Source organism: Anguilla anguilla, chromosome 3, assembly GCF_013347855.1.
Source record: "Anguilla anguilla isolate fAngAng1 chromosome 3, fAngAng1.pri, whole genome shotgun sequence".
NCBI lineage: Eukaryota > Metazoa > Chordata > Actinopteri > Anguilliformes > Anguillidae > Anguilla > Anguilla anguilla.
The window spans coordinates 13,058,572-13,075,030 of NC_049203.1; the positions used below are offsets into that span (position 1 = coordinate 13,058,572).

Sequence of the window (16,459 nt, forward strand, 5' to 3'; positions counted from 1 at the left end):
CCTCATCTGTTAGATAACTTTGTAAGTAGTGTACACAAGTACTTACCGTCAGTAGGGATATTTTAATTTGAATTAAAGCTCATAGTTTAGTTGTCCCTTTACATGTACGGAAAGTTTCAAGATTATTAAACCAGCCATTCAGTACATGAGAGTATATGAGCACAAACATAGCAATAGGCTATTTTTGTTCTGATCTGAGAAAGGGGACCACTCAAGCTCTTTCATGCAAGTATCCTGTGAGTTTAGCTCCACCTTCAACACAACATGAGAGACCAATCTAGAAAATCATCAAGTGTACATGCACTTTGTGAAGACTCTTTAAACAGGAAGTGAATTCTCTCATGGTTACCGTGGTTCCGTCACTCGCAGTTCCTCATCAGCTCTGAGTTTGTAGAAACTGCAGCAGCCTCTCATTTCCTCTGCTAGTTACAGTACCTCCCCGCTACCCAGAGAAAAATGGTGAGTAACATCGCAGTTTTTTTTTCTTTAATTTTCTTCCGGTGTCCTTTTTGTCTTTGGGTAAAAATGATCAAACAATACAGGCTGAAAAGTCGAACTGTAGCCGTTTACTTTTCAGCCTGATAAAAGGAATTGTTCTGCTCTTTATTGGCGAAAGATCAGGACTCATACATGTTCTGTACATAAACAGTTTTGTTCTTTTGGGATGAACTGCTGAACATTGCTGTGGGTGGTGGTGTAGAGCACTTTTTGGCATGTTGATACTAAGAATGTAACTACCTTGTAGTTACTGTTGCTGATTTAATCCTATTGAAGGACTCTTATACAAGTGTAATATAATAAAATGAACTTAAGGTGATACTGTTCGACTGACACCGTACATGTGAAGTTCAACTATTATAATCAGTTTAAACTACTGATTTAATTACTGTATGATACACATATAACAAATATGCATAGTGAAATAATCCAATCATAAATTTAAAATGCAGAGGCGCACATTTGGCCTAAAAGGAAAATCGTTTATGAAGGAATTAAATGGCACGTTGAAATTTCCAACACCCCCACAACACACACTCTATAGAGCTGAACCAGATATGCAAAGCCATTCAGATAGCGATCTTCCCTTCCTCCAGTTCAGTGACTTTCCGTTTGGCTAATGTGCATTATAGCATCTTAATGGTCTGTCACACTCCTCTATTGCACATCAAATGTTTCGCTTTTCTAAACCCTGCTTACATTTTAATCGGAATATTTATTCATTTTGGTATTTATAACTTGGCAGGTACTCATAACTATTTGGCACCTGCAAAAGTGTAGATACATAATTTTGCTGTGGTGCGTTTACATTACATTGTTTCATCTCATACATTTAGCACAATTCTTTGAATTCTCTATAACATCTTCTCCAGTTAAAATTTGCTAAGGGCATGAATGAAAATGTCGGCCACTACTCGCCCACTCATTCCAGATGGATAGAAAATGAGAAATATGCCAGCAAAACATGAAATATGGCTCCAACTATGCATTTTTTTTCTTGTTTCTTATGAATGTTGGCTTACTGGCCTTTTATTCAGCATTATCAAACCTACATTTAAAGGAGCCATGTCTCTCTTCGGATTTATCCTCCAGTTTCCAAATGTATATACTGTGGCTGTGGTGGATTCGGTGTCAGTGCACCTGACTCCACTCATTTTGACAGAGTGGGAAAGATAAATTGAATTTGTCCTTATCTGAGTCACAGTTAAATGTAGTTTATAATGATTTTTTTTTTCAACATAAACAGTTTGTTTAATTAATTACGTTTACTTGCTAAAGCAAAACATGTTCAGCAAAAAAAATAAATAAATAAATAAATGGCAGTTAAACTAACAGTGAATAAGTACAAACAGTGAATTAACACAAATTCAATTGAAGATTTTGTAGGTAGTATGCGATTACCAGTTTCCAGAAGGTTCCTGCACATTTTCTGTTTGCGGGACATGTCCTTGTGGCTGCACATGTGCAACACAGAGAGGATGAACAACCCAGTTTGAACGCTGAAAGATATGAAACCGTTCATTTGTCATTATTTTCACGTAATATAATGGACAGTATCCCCAGCACATCAAATATATGACCCCATAAAGTTACTTGTATGCATTGACTCAATAGATAACAGAATCATAAGGTTCCATTTGACCCGCCAAGGAAGGCAAGCTATTTGTCTTCTTTATGACAAAAATAAGATAGGGAATTCTTTCTCTCCATGTTTGTCTCAATAGATTGAACATTAATGTCTCACATAAATTCCAGATAACCATATCTAGAGAAATGTAACTCCCCACATGAAACACGATAAGCATCACCATTGGTCACACCATAATCCAGTTACAATTTTCTAGAATGTCAGAAGACATTATGGCCTATTCCTTGATTCAAATGATGATAGAATAACTCAATGGTTCTGTGTCTAGAGGGGACTATTGCTTCCAATGATATGAAAAGCAAATCAAGAAAAATCTAACTGCTACTCAAACCAACAAGTAATATTATTAACTGAAAGGAAATGAAAGAAATGCTCTTTTGCCACAAGTCCAAAATAGCACAGGAGGTTTTGAGGTTTATGTTACTGTAAATTATATGTATTATAAGCATATGAATTGATCCTCTTCAGGAGCTGGCAAGTTTGAGCTTCAGTTACATTCTCACTGAAAGTAAACTGAATGCATTTCCTGTCATGCTGCCAGTACCCACACTGAGAAGTACTTTTCAAATAAACGGTCCACAGCCTCATATTGCAGTCTTCATATGCAACACACAGCTAGATTTCTCTCCACCATTCATGCTCTTTGCCACTTCACCTTTTCAACAAAGAAATCTGTACAATTGGAGAAAATATACAAGAGGTATGTGTTAGTTTTATTGACTTATGCATTGCCACTTAAATTGACACTGACAACCGTTTCAAGCATCTTTATGGACGATACAGACCATCCAAACTATTGGAGAAGCAATTGTTTGACGTATGCAAGTACGTACCCGGTTCTGTCAGCTACATGGGCCTTTTATCATCACATCTAAACATTTTGTCCACGGTTTCATTGTTTGATGACAAATTGCAAAGTGCACAACATCACACAATGGTTGGACACTGTCAGAGTTCATACCAAAACCACACCTATGCGAGTACTATACACATACATATTCTACAAGTAATAAACTTTCAAAAATTGGAGGGAATGAACATTCAACATTATGTGCAGGAGAACACATATAGAAGAAATTGTACGCGTGTTAATACTAGAACACAGAATTCTGGCCTCGAACCAGCCATGTGTCCTAAAATGCAAAGCACAATGTTATGCAGCAACCAATCAGTTTTGGCATTTCAAAGTCAGATATATAAATTGTCTCAATTTCATGTATACAATTACATATATTATCCTCACTTCCAATAGTTTGTTCTTTCCCTGTAAGCTGTGAAATGCACTCTGTGAATGACCATACAACATTGTGACATCTTGATCACTGAGAATGATACCAATGCCTTCTTGTACAGGAAGTTCACCCCCATAAAACCAAAAGTAACTTTCCTTCCTGTTTGTCACATGGTATCTTGAACCACACACCGACTGCTGAGACCATCTGGTGATTGACTGTGGCTTTTTGAAAAGCTGTGGTTTTCTGTAACAGATTCCTGCCTCACCCTCTGCATGAGTTGCATTTGTTGCAGCAGGTAGACAGAGATGTTTTTTCACATTTGTGAGGAAAAATATAAAGTGAGCATGTACGGACCGTGTTTTTCAGTGTGATGAGATGGTCCTTGCTAACGAGTGGCTACACAGCAGTGTGAGACTGTGTGAACTGAGGCCTGGCACAGTGGAGCAGCCTGAAGAGGAGAAGGTACGCACCTGTTACCTCCCGTCATTTCCCCAAGCTGACTCAAGGGGGTGAAAAAGTATCGCAGGAGCAAGAAGCAAATGTCGTGGTGACAGCTGTCACTAAGGACAGAGGAAATGTCCTAAAATTAGTGTGACATTGACAGGGCCTGTTCAAGAGAGCAACGAGACTGCAATGCGAAAACGCAGACTTGCTTTTCTCCCTACAATTGTGACAGGAACCTTTTGGCCTGCACTTGACTAATATGCTTTATTTTTTGGAAAAGGGTGAGGCTGAACAATAAAGCTGAATGCCATAATTGGGTTCAGTCCCAAAAAATATAATAATCCATAATGGAGGCCTTTGAGCCTTCATGCATGCCATTGTTCTGGTTAGTACCACACAATTAAATGATTTAGTAGAATAGCATGCAGTAGCGTAAAACTTAAGACATGTATGTTTATAGATATGGTTTAAATACAACTCTAAGGTAGAATTTACTAATTAATGTTCTCTCGCGTACCCTTTCATTTTCTTTTTTGGAAATAGCTTTGAGCATCCAGTGTGTAAAGTGGTCCTAATTATTATTATTATTATTATTATTATTATTATTATTATTAACAGAACTAACTTATCCACTTCTAATGTTTTACAGGATTTAAGGGATGCCGTTTTCAACAGCTCCTCCTTCCCCCTGCCTGCCTACCAAAGATCATCTGTTCTGAACTCACTGGAGGCGTACACCCAGGCTCTCAGGCAGGCTCAGAGGGGCTGTATCGCAGGGGAAAGGAAAGCGGGAATAAACCAGCAGCCCATAGAACCCATTCATAGGTTTGCCCACTCCTTGGCTGGAGACATCCTGCAGTCAGCCAGAGGTCAGTGGGGGACAGAACAGAATGACGGGTGTGATCGTGTCTCTAGGGGAACCGACCCTGCAGAGATGGGCCAGAGGGAAGCCCTCAACTGCGGGCCCTCAGGAGGTCCAGAGGGGCTCAGCTGTACAATCCTAAAATCGGTGTTGGAGGAGGTGGCGGGACAGAGGGGATCACAGAGACCTCGGCACAGGTCCAAATCAGCGCCAGATCCAACAGGGCGGTCAGCGGAGGTCTTTGGCGGATGGAGGGCAGGCTGTAGGCTGGAGCAGGGGTCCCTCTCCTGCTGCACACACCTAGAAAATCACAGTGAGGTGGATGCAGACATGGAACTGTGTGATGAAAGTGTGCCACATCGGTCTAACTTTAAATCCAGGTCTTCCAGCAAGGAGTCCCCAGCCTGCTGGTTCTCAAGCAGTGCTGGTGGCCAGGAAGCCAAGATGGAAGACAGGTCAGGGGAGAGGTGCTTCCTGGGTTCTTTTCCCAATTATGGGGCCTCCTGCTCCATACTGTCCCCAACAGGCCTTCCCAGCAAGGGCTCCCTGGACTACCCTGATGCTCCCCCAACCACTCCCCTCCTGCCTGAGATGATCAGAAGCCATGGCAGCTTCAATAGGAAGTTGAAGGGCAGCCTAGCAAAGGAGTTCCTGCCCTCGCCCCCACCTCCCACCCCAAAACACCTGCCCTGCATCTCCGAGGTGAACAGTTTGGGCCTCAGGGATGACAGGGCAGAGTTTGTGGCCCGGCTGATGCGCTCACTGTCCCTGGAGTGCTCAGAGAGAGGGGGGCTGGGTGTGGAGGAGGAATGGACAGATGGAGCACACAGTGCAGAAAGATGTCCACAGGAAATCCCCAGGCTTTTGGCCTATGCCACCCAGCTCTCAGCAAATATCATCGGCTCGGCCACCACCAGCTGTGCAGCACACATTGTGGGCCAGATCACAAGAACAAACCCTGGCAAATGGCTTCAGTTTGCAGCTGAACAATGGGCCAATGAGGTCATGAGAGCCTCCCTCCTGGAGCTGATGAAAGAGGAGAAAACAGGGTGGGTGGAGAGCACACCTCCGGTGCAGGGCCAGAATATGGCAGAGAAATGGCCAGCAAACTCACTGTACTCAGCAATGCAGTCAGATGTAGCTGTAGGACATAGCCTTGAGGACATCATTCCTCCTGAGTCCAGCCTGGCCCTAAAGTCTCAATCACAGAGCAAGAACCAGGTACCCCATGTCTCTGGGACAGAGGACCTGTGCTCTTTCGCTGGACAGTTGACTGCTGACACCCTGGTGCAGGCCCTGGCAGAGCTGGGAGCACCCGATCTTGGGTACTGCCAGGTTCAGGAGATGGCAGAGGAACTATGCAGCGGCATTGTGGCTGAGGCTGTCATTACAGCAGCACAGCAGCAAAGTGTCAGGTGGAGGAGCCCAGAGGAAAGCTGTAACCCTAACAATGGTAGATTAGGGGCAATGGCCAGCATATCTTCCCAACCAGGTATGATTGAACACGCTTATGCCACCTCCTTAGTGGAAGCCGTAGTCAGACACTCTGTGCAGGAAGCCATGAGGCTGAACATGGGTCTCACAGCAGCAAGTGCAGGCCAAGACCTGAGGCTTGGAAACCCCTTGGAGTCAGAGGTCAGGGCTATTCTGGACAACTGTGCATGTCTGGGAGTACAGGAGCTGCAGGGGATTCTTCTGTGGGCAACGGCCTCCAATTTGGGGAGCCCCACTTTGAAACTTGCAGTGCAAGATGTACAGCTTCAGACCGAGGTATGTAATGAAGACGTTTTATATAGACGTTTGTTTCCTACATCTTCTTTGCAATTAAAAAAACAGCTTAAATGGAAATGGATTGCACCTCACTTTAAGTGTGAAATGCTGAGAGCAGATCTGTTAGAAAGTAATTATAAAAAGAGCATACACTGCTAGATTTTTTTTGAGATTTATGACATTAGCATTAGGTAACATCTAATGTCACTGAATGCCAAAGAATGTTAACATGACCAATGACCCTCACACTTCTTGTTTTTTGGCCTAGTTTTCCATGCTGGGCAACAGAGCTTGGCAGGTTGGCTGGACAGTGGGAGATCTGATGACATCACTATGGCAATATTGTAAATTGGAAGACAATTTTCCCAGCAGTGGACGCAGCCTGAATGATGCTTCCCTGTTGAAGTACCTACAGGAGAAACTGGTGGGGGAAATGACCAGCTGAGGAACAGTTAAGACAACGTACTCTGCTCTCTGACATAACCAAACACCACGTGGACACGCTGTAAAGAGCATTTCCTTCATGAGATGGTCATGCTTTATTTGATTACATTCTAACTTGTTTTTGATAGAGGAGGCAGCGATATAATAAATGTGCGTACATGTAGCCTATTGTAATTCTGTAAGAAGTCATTTTTTATACTGTTTAATCTTTCTGAGTCATCGCGATTGGAATAAAATATGACCAAAAATGAATAATGTGATTAATTTTCTCACAATAATTATGAATTCCCTTTTTGTATGTACACAGAAGGAATTTCTTTTATTTATTTATTTTTTAAATAAAGGTACTGTAATTGGGTGATACCACCCACATGCTACCATGTGTTCTCTTTTTTGGACTAATAAAATGAAAAGCAACAAATATATTAGATATATGCAATCTAATATTCTATCAATTACATATGAACCTTTCTAATACAGAGATCAAACAAAACACCCAAAAGTCCGAATATTTGGCCCAATTCCATATGTAAAAGCATGGGCCTCATTCACTAAACTTTTCTTTAATTATTCTTACTTTTGTTTTTAAAAATGTTCCTAAGAAAAACCAATATAGGATTAATGACACGTGCAGATTTTTGTTTTCGCACATATTCCAGATGTATGAGATGACTGCCAACTGTTAGTAAGTTTTATGGGCAACTGTTTGTAACTGTTAGCAAGTTCCTGCTCATGTGTACAATTTAATGTAGACCTTTATATTTCAGAGCTGGAAAGTCCAGGGATCAGAAAGTAAAGTCCTAAACAAAAACAAAAAAACAACCAAAAAAAAAAGTGAAAGTCCTGCTATGTTTTTTCCCCACCCATTAGCACAGCTAATTTCGCGAAATAGTTCTACCTCTTGCTGAATGTTGTAATTAGCAAAGGCATGTGACTGGAACAAAATTGCTGGGGATGTCTTTTACTTTCTGAACCTCGATTTTCCACCGCAGCACAAATCGGCTAAATACCCGTTTGTCCGTGTGAAAACCAGGCTGGTGGAAACTCTTAATTGTGACGCGATATAATTTCAGATTAGCAACAAAGTTGCCCACCATTCGAGAAAGGTCAAGACTATTGTTCGAATGTTGCCACACGGTTGCCAGTGAATCTCACAAGCTTCGTATAACATTCAGATACATCTACGTTTGGATGCCTAGCTAGCTAGTCTTAAGCCGCGTTTCCACCGCAGGAACTATACCCCGGAACTAGGAACCTTTTGAGGAACTCAGTGCGTTTCCACCGCAGGAACTAGGGTCTAAATTTAGTTCTGGGGGCTTTGTTTTACCCCCCAAAACGTTCCTGCTCGGGGGGTAGTACTTTCCGAAAGTACAGGAACCTTTTGGGTGGAGCTTGCAGCGCTGAACATTTCTGATTGGTCGAGTACTCGCAGCAGTTTGTGTGGTATTTATTTTCCGCCATTACCCGCCATGTTTGAAAATATGCAGCGGCAAACCAATTTATTTTCATAATAACTTCAAATCAAACTTGTATGTTATGCGGCGCAGTAGCCTACTTTTGGTTACAGCCTGCCAACGTCTTGGAATTATAACGTGTGCTCTTCTGTTCTTTTCTTGCTTTAGTATTCGTTTTATAAAATGCTAAGCATTCGTGCTGGGACAGCATATTACGTACTAAAACATTCAAACGGATTAATTCGGTTGCTGAATATTTTCTTCCGGATTTTCTTAGCCCGTTGTAATTGACTCAAAACGTTTGATACAGTTATGTGAGGTATGCGGTAGTTCTGCGTAATTCACATTGGTGATACAGTAAAAGCAAACTGGAAATCACCTTCCGCACTTTTTGTCAGGGTAAAATAATAGGTTAATTCTAGTAATCGTACCTTTAGCTTTTTCAGACTGCCGTAATTTTACTCTGCCATTCTTCAATTCCACAAAAAGACCAGGAAGACTATGGACTAATTTATGGTGCATGGTTCGCATCTGGAGGGCACACTTCGCTGCTCGGCTAGCAGTAACTTCGAAGGAAAACAAACGGTGGCTGTACCACTACTAATTTAAATTTTCACGCAAGTCCGAGTTTTCGTTCTATTCTTGTCATTTTGCGATTAGCCTATATGGAATTGACGATGAGAAAGTAATCAAACAGCAAATTGTTTACAACGTGTGCATGTTTTCTGCTGTTGTTGCCAGTTAGCCTATATTGGAAATGTGAATGCATTCTGTCGCTTCGGATGTCAAGACATGAAAGCGAATGTTCGCATAAAAACATAATGAATGTGTTTGAGAGGATATATAAAACAGTTACAATCTGACTATTGGTCTGTTATATCCTATTTGTTGCATAACGGTCCAAGTTCAACTACCAACGACAGTTTTGCTTGACAGCGGCAAAATATGCCCAAACGGCTGCAGAAGAATATTTCAATTCCATGTGATTAAATCGATAAAAATCAATAAATACAAAAGTAACCATATATAGTCATTGTTGGTAACCCGTTGTATATAAGTGGAATAAACCCCTCCGGGCTGTCCCGGTTATTAGAAAATAATGTAGGCTACTTCGGTGGTATGGGGTTACAGAAGAAATCATATGACAGATGGACCGACGACAACGTCGCTTTTTCATACGTCAGTGGGCTAATTTGCCTAATCTTCGCGGGACTTTAGACCCCGGTGGAAACGCAGACAACCATTGGCTGAAGGAACCTTTTAGTTCCTGGTAACGTAGTTCCTGGGACTGAAAGTTCCGGGTAATTTTGGTGGAAACGCGGCTATAGTTGCTATATGAACTGTTCACCTTTCATACTGCTGTATGAAAGGTGCTATTTAATAAAGTTTATTATTATTATTATTATTATTATAGAAAACTAAACAAAAGTAATTGCTTAGAATAGAAGCCCCATGTTATGCTTCTATGGCCAAATAATTTATATTAGTTACAAACTGACAAAAACTAATTTCACGATTGGTTTTTAACCAGATTTGCTTGTGGTTTTGCAGAAGCGCATAATTGACATGCACATTCATATTTATTTATACGTTTTTTAGAACAAAAGTCACGGTTAGTGCCTGTTGTTTTCTGACTGACCCGATAAATCTTTCCTGAGATAAGATTTCGCACTGTTTTCAGTGATACATGTGGGTTTAAATTGTTTCTTAATCGGATTGGTTATTGTGAAACACAGACAGGAAACTGTCATGTGGACGTGGAAACTGGTGGCGGCCATAGCCCTGTGTCGTGGGTTCAAGAATTAGCTACAAAACACAGACGCTAGAGGTGGCATACGGCGGGAAAGGAAATTGCTTGGCGCTGTGTGAGGATTAAACATCACTTTATTTAGTATCTAGCACAACATTACAGGTGAGTTCTATGTGTATTATGTCATCGAGAACTGCTGTTAACTGCCCAGGTAATACGGAATGGGTATGTTGCTAGCTAACAGGCTAACGTCATTACTGAAGGAAAAATCCGGTCCGGTGACTGTTACAGGCGCCGTATGTTCGCTAGATTCAGACTGACACGTAGATTTAGTGTGATGGGCAAAGGCAAAAGGTAAATTGCATAATCTTGCACTAGAGATTTACCAGTCAGCTAACTGGCTTGCTAACCAGCTATCTACTATCCAGTCCGGTAAATGAACTAGCTGGATAGCGTTAGGTAGTTATCTACTGCGTGCATTTTTGTGGTCGTTTATGTTTTAATGAAATGGCTAGCCAAACAGCTGAGCTAGATCTAGCTAGGTTCTCCAATTCGGCAGGCCATTTAACGCTTTAACGTCCCTATATATGAAAAATTCATTCGGTAACTACTAGCAATAGCCTAATAGCGTAGGATAGTACTAGATTGTCTTTGAAAACTCTCGGCAGTTTATTTTGCCCCGTGTTTTATGAGTTACTGTTGATTTTCCATTTTGTGTAGCTAGCTAAATTAGCTAACGTTACATGGATTATGCGGTGAGCTTGCTGGCTAGCTCTTTCGGTCTTGATTGGGATTTTTGGCCTGCTGATTACTGACACTGTAACGTACAAGTCTGTCAAAAGTGACTAGGATGGGAACTGGTAGCTGCAGGCTAATATCGATAAGTAAGATTGTTGGTACGTTATCCCGGAACCGATAACTTCTGTGTCAAGACTTGAAACTAATATAACTTTACTTGTCTTTGCGAGTTTAAAATGTTGTTTCTTGATGTGTGGTTACGCTTACCTATATTGGATATTTACCATTAGCACGGTGCCTATGGCTACATGATGGACCCCTAATAAAGCTGACAATAGATTGTGAATTCCATTTCATGTTCCAAGATAATGCGAACACTTCCAGGCGTCATACTGGAAAGTTCAAGGTTGTAGTGATTTAATATCGGAAAATCAGTTTTGCATTGGCAATTTGTCAATTGTTGAGACTGTAAAGATAAGACTGTACAGCTGTGGGAATTGCGTCACCATCAGCTAATCCAAGACAGCTGTTGATTCATCTCTATCTCGTAGGCCGTTTACATAATAAATGTGTGAAAAGTATTATTATTATTGTTATTATTATTATTGATTGTAGTGGTAGAGGATAAGAATAATAATAAGATTATTATTAATTATAACATTTGTTTTTGTTTAAAGTCTGTTTAATCACCATTGTTTCTTACAGAATATTCAGTTTGTACCGACCCTCTTAGTGAGCACTTATTTGCATGTTGGAAGAAGAGAAATGGCTGAATAAATGTTCATGCATACATTTCATGGTTTATGAACTAATTCCCTTTTTTACCATGAATGATACCGGCAGGCAAATGAATTAGTGTTGGCGATGTCGTGGGTGAGATCTGAGTTTCTGTAGTGCCTCTCTGCTCAAGTGAACATTGCTCTGAACTTCATGTTCTGTGCAAAAAGTTCAACTTCACTTGAAAGATAATTTTTCCAGCGGACATTGCCCTTATCATACATTGCAGAATTGAGAGCGAGATATGGGGCAGATTTTCATAAGAAACATAAGGTTAGGTCCAAGTCCTTGTGCACGTGCAGCCTCAGGGATGGTAGCTTGTAATCTGCAGTTTGCGATCAGCCTAAGTAGGCCTAAGCTATGTACGTATTTTAATCTTTACTTGTTGTCTTTACATTCAGCCATGTATGTATGCAATGAAAGCATTGCCTTGTTAACTAGGATAATGTAGGCCGTGCTAGGGATGTAAGGCATCGGTCTTAGACAGTAGAGACCTCTGACTGACACTGTGAGCACTTGTGGCAGTGTCAGTCTATTGATTCCTAGTCTTACATGCCAGCCTCCTGTTTGTTTCTGCTATAAGACTTGTGAAAGCTTTGAAATTCATCAGAATGAATGGCTGTCATCTTGGGGATGTGACCCATTTTTGCCTAAAGTAATCGCGTCGTCTCAGTAAAGGCGCACATGCAGAGCGGAGGCGGCAGTTCAAACCAGAAAATCCAGATTCTTGTGCAAACAGGGTTGCCCCTGCGTCCATCACGCCTGCATGGAAATAAAGACTCTAATGAATCTTTGGCTGACCGAAAGTCATAGCTTACTGCACATGCTAGCTCAGCGGGGAATGTTTTATTTTTGAAATGTAATGTAACATTTTTTAATGCAAATAAAAAATGTAATGTAATGATGTTGCTTGGTATCAACTGATTTAAATTGTGAAGCAAAAGTAAGTGGTCGAATGGCAAGAGTGGGGGTACGTCAAATATGTCGCTCTTCTGCAGACTGCCCTCTGAGAATCTGAACACTGTCTACTACCATGCAGATGGCAGACAGAAAGTTGAGTCTTGTGACTTGAGACCTATCGCGATCTGACATTCTGGGGTCCTGGACTAGTTAATTCATGGACCCTCTGGAATAGTCATCTCCTCATACAAAATGCTTTAAGAAGAGGAATATGGTTCAGCCTGAAGTCACTGGAAGATGAGGCATCTTCGCAGCCATGGGCTGTTTTGACTGTAATTGAGCTGTTTCTCAGGGCTTCACGTGGAAGGGAGAAGCAGGAGGGCACTGTTTTCCTGATTGTTGTTAATTAGTGGATTCCCATGTCATGAATCCGGTTTTATGTTTGTGCAGACTTGATTACTTCTCATCCTGCTCATTTCCTGTTTCTCCCTGCTTGGATGTCGCTAACAGAAATATTTACCGCCAGAAGCATCACTTGTAGGCCTCAGAGCTGAAAGCTTAGTTACTGTCTGTTCAGTGACCTCTGACTGTTGCTTTATCTGATTTTTGCTTGCAGGTTTGCCAATATCCGGATATGTCCTTCATATTTGACTTTATTTACAGCGGTTTCAGTAGCGTATTACAGTTTTTAGGTAAGTTCTTAGATTTCATATGTAATGGTGAATATGTAGTATCTTAATGGATTGTATTTACATAGCACATTTCTAATCTTAAATCTAGTGCTTTGCACTAAAGGAGGGGTGGCTCACCTAAATGTGTCCCCACCTGTTTGATGCTGTTGTAATTTTTCTTAATTAAATATTTTTGACCAGTGGCCTTTGTTTGGGTGAGATTTGTACTGAATCCCTTTCCTGTATCTCAGGACTGTACAAGAAATCCGGCAAGTTAGTGTTCCTTGGGTTGGACAATGCTGGCAAGACTACCCTTCTGCACATGCTCAAAGATGATCGACTGGGACAGCATGTGCCTACTTTACACCCAAGTAAGTGAATGAAGGTGTTCTGAAATAATACAATGGGAATGCGATATGGAATGACTTGGTCATTAATGCTATTCAGTAATAAGTATATGTCACAGTGCAGGTTTGTCCTGTCTAACCGCATGAGAGTGGAACAGCTCGTTTGGTGATGGGCGAGCTCATAGAAGGTTGGCGCTGTTTCACATCAGCTATACTCTGATGCCTAATTTTGTGCTCTCTCCCTCATACACACCAGCACATACTAAGGCCAAGCGTGTGGCAGCAGCACCAAGAGCTGGACTGATTAGAATATCTGCTTCATCATTTAAGGCCATTTTAACCTGTAACTGCATAATGTCACATTCAGAGAATGAATTGTATGGCAAGATTTCCTTAAGAGAAATGATCCAAAATGCTCCGTTTCAGCCTCTGAGGAGTTGACCATTGCTGGAATGACCTTCACAACCTTTGACCTGGGGGGTCATGCACAAGGTATGCTCACCCCCCCCCCCCCCCCCCATTTGCCTTGGTCCACCATCTGCCATCTGTAGCCATGCTCTGAGTCGTGCCCTAACCCCCAGTCTCCTCTGTGTTTAGCTCGTCGAGTCTGGAAAAGCTACCTCCCTGCTATTAATGCAATTGTGTTCCTGGTGGACTGCGCAGACCCAACCAGACTGCTCGAGTCCAAGGCGGAGCTGGACGTGAGTGTCTCCTGATTCAGTGAGAAGAACTGTATAACCAACTCAAACTGTGTGATATTCTGTAGTGTGGTGCAGCCTGCATTTTGATGTTGGTTTTTGATTTAACCATAGACGTCTTTTTCATGATATAATAGTCTACAAAAAATGTCCCCGAGTATCTTATTGTTGATTGAAATAATCACAATGTCAGTCACATTCTAGTCATGGAAATGAACATTCCCAAGACAGATTTGTAGATATTTATTCATAAATAATTATAAACCTCTCAGATAATACCTCACAAATCAATGATGCTTAAAATATTGTATTGAGATTTCTATAATTACCCATATGGAAATGTGAATTGCCACTAAGGTGACCAGATAAAATATTGATTTCCCTTATTGTCATATTTCCTTCAGCAAAAACTTTTGAAATATTGTTTAATTAATTTTGATGTTGGTATGAATTGTACTGTGATTGACAGGCACTCATGACAGACGACACCATTGGAAACGTGCCTATCCTCATCCTCGGTAACAAGATTGACAGACAGGAAGCCGTCAGTGAAGAGCGACTGAGGGAGATATTTGGACTGTATGGTCAGACCACAGGAAAGGTGAGACAACCTCAAACTTTGTCATTTCTCTGCAGAAAACATCTGATCTGGGGCGGCAGTGTAGTATAATGGGTAAGGAGTTCCTAAAGGTCACAGGTTTGATTCCCCGGTAGGACACTGCCGTTGTACCCTTGAGCAAGGTGCTTAACCTGCATTGCTTCAGTATACATCCAGCTGTATAATTGGATACTTGAGAGATATCCAGTCACATCACTCTATTTTAAGGGTAATATGAGAGCTGTCCAATTACATCCCTTCATTTTCAGGGTAACACGTGAGATCCAGGTGTATTCCTCTCTCAAGCATGACATTATAAATCCAGTTACATCCCTGTAATTGCTGGGAAATGTGAGAGATCTAGTGAAATCTGTTTATTTTCAGGGTAAAATAAGAGCTGTCCAATCGCATCCCTCTATTTCCAGGGTAACGTGCCCCTGAAGGAGCTGAACTCGAGGCCGCTGGAGGTGTTCATGTGCAGCGTGCTGAAGAAGCAGGGCTATGGAGAGGGTTTCCGCTGGCTGTCACAGTACATCGAGTAGTCTTGAGTCTCACGTCTCTCAAAAACATCCACAGCCTCGACCTCTCACCCCAAGACTCCATCGGCTAAACATCTGGACATAATCTTCACATTCCGTTTCCTAGAAAAATGCATCTACTCTTGATGAGAAAAAAAATCAACAACTTCTGAAATTTTGTTCTTTTCCCATCCCACCAAAAAATTTGTAAGCGTGAGAATCTGTACATAACTGGAGGACTCTCGGCACTAGCTTCCTAGCGCCTCTTTGAGCAGCGTTAAAGACCATCCAAATGCACTTTTTTAAACCAGAGACTACATGCACACATGCAAATAGTATTTAAAATCACCTACTTGGTTTTCTTTTTTTTCCTTTTTTAATAACTTGGTTTCAATAAAACTTGAACATGTGACCACACGTTTGGTAACTGTGAAAGATGCCTTAATCCCTCCACCATATCTGCACTCTTATTAATTGTTCCCCATTTGATGCCATTAAAACGGTGGGTCACAGTTTATTGTTCTGTATGTTCAAACGGAGCGTGAAGCTTTTTAAATACAGACTGCTTTCCATGCTAAGTGTGTTCATTTTAATGGACATTTTTTGAAGCGTGTACAGCAAAGGGGAAAAAAAAACATCAGTTGCCATCAAGGGATGGGGTGGGGGTGTAAGAATTAATTTAAATAAAGGGAGGGACTCGAAAGTAAAGACCACTTGTGTCGAATTCAGTATAATTAGCAGTTTCAAACTCCAGATAAATCACCAGACCACTAATCTATGATCTATATGCCCAGGACTTGCGCTTAATAAGGGTTAAGTTGCTTGAGTAAATTTGACTGAACTGAGGTGGCTGGCCTGGATATATGGGCACATTAGCACAATATCTGGGAAGGTTCTTCCACTACAAACCTCCATAACGGGCCACTCACTTACAGAATAGGTACACCAAGGTAGCTGTCCTACCGCTAATTTATTATCGGGCATTTTAATTGCAACAGCAAGCCGTTTTAAAGTACTTTACATATAGGGTTCCCACAGGTTTTTGAGCTCTATTTTCAATGTAGAAAATTCAAGGTGCTTGTGGTCTTAAAATTTGGAACTATGAAT

General features: G+C 41.3%; 2 protein-coding genes across 3 annotated transcripts; both read left to right on the forward strand.

Annotated features, from left to right (window-relative positions):
- The first annotated feature begins 378 nt into the window (after nt 1-378).
- si:dkey-171c9.3 lies at nt 379-7,278 on the forward strand. The gene is made up of 4 exons (XM_035407894.1): nt 379-459; nt 3,748-3,843; nt 4,475-6,457; nt 6,726-7,278. The coding sequence occupies exons 1-4, from the start codon at nt 457-459 to the stop codon at nt 6,900-6,902; spliced, it is 2,259 nt and encodes a 752-aa protein (XP_035263785.1). The 5' UTR covers nt 379-456; the 3' UTR covers nt 6,903-7,278.
- A 2,810-nt stretch (nt 7,279-10,088) lies between these two features.
- LOC118223559 (GTP-binding protein SAR1b-like) lies at nt 10,089-15,930 on the forward strand. 2 transcript variants are annotated; one of them, XM_035410258.1, is made up of 7 exons: nt 10,089-10,267; nt 13,137-13,212; nt 13,443-13,562; nt 13,965-14,030; nt 14,136-14,239; nt 14,706-14,837; nt 15,260-15,930. In XM_035410258.1, the coding sequence occupies exons 2-7, from the start codon at nt 13,155-13,157 to the stop codon at nt 15,374-15,376; spliced, it is 597 nt and encodes a 198-aa protein (XP_035266149.1). In that variant the 5' UTR covers nt 10,089-10,267; nt 13,137-13,154; the 3' UTR covers nt 15,377-15,930. The 2 variants fall into 2 exon arrangements, with proteins under 2 accessions (XP_035266149.1, XP_035266150.1); XM_035410259.1 differs by lacking the exon at nt 10,089-10,267 and adding an exon at nt 10,389-10,459.
- The last annotated feature ends 529 nt before the right edge of the window (nt 15,931-16,459 follow it).

What these genes read in the sequence shown, in the direction of transcription:
- si:dkey-171c9.3 (XM_035407894.1), top strand. An exon ending in AGCAGCCTGAAGAGGAGAAG is followed by an intron (nt 3,844 to 4,474) that starts GTACGCACCTGT and finishes AATGTTTTACAG; the next exon opens with GATTTAAGGGATGCCGTTTT. An exon ending in ATGTACAGCTTCAGACCGAG is followed by an intron (nt 6,458 to 6,725) that starts GTATGTAATGAA and finishes TTTTTGGCCTAG; the next exon opens with TTTTCCATGCTGGGCAACAG.
- LOC118223559 (XM_035410258.1), top strand. Translation starts at nt 13,155, where the DNA reads ATGTCCTTCATATTTGACTTTATTTACAGCGGTTTCAGTAGCGTATTA. An exon ending in TGTGCCTACTTTACACCCAA is followed by an intron (nt 13,563 to 13,964) that starts GTAAGTGAATGA and finishes GCTCCGTTTCAG; the next exon opens with CCTCTGAGGAGTTGACCATT. An exon ending in AGTCCAAGGCGGAGCTGGAC is followed by an intron (nt 14,240 to 14,705) that starts GTGAGTGTCTCC and finishes TGTGATTGACAG; the next exon opens with GCACTCATGACAGACGACAC.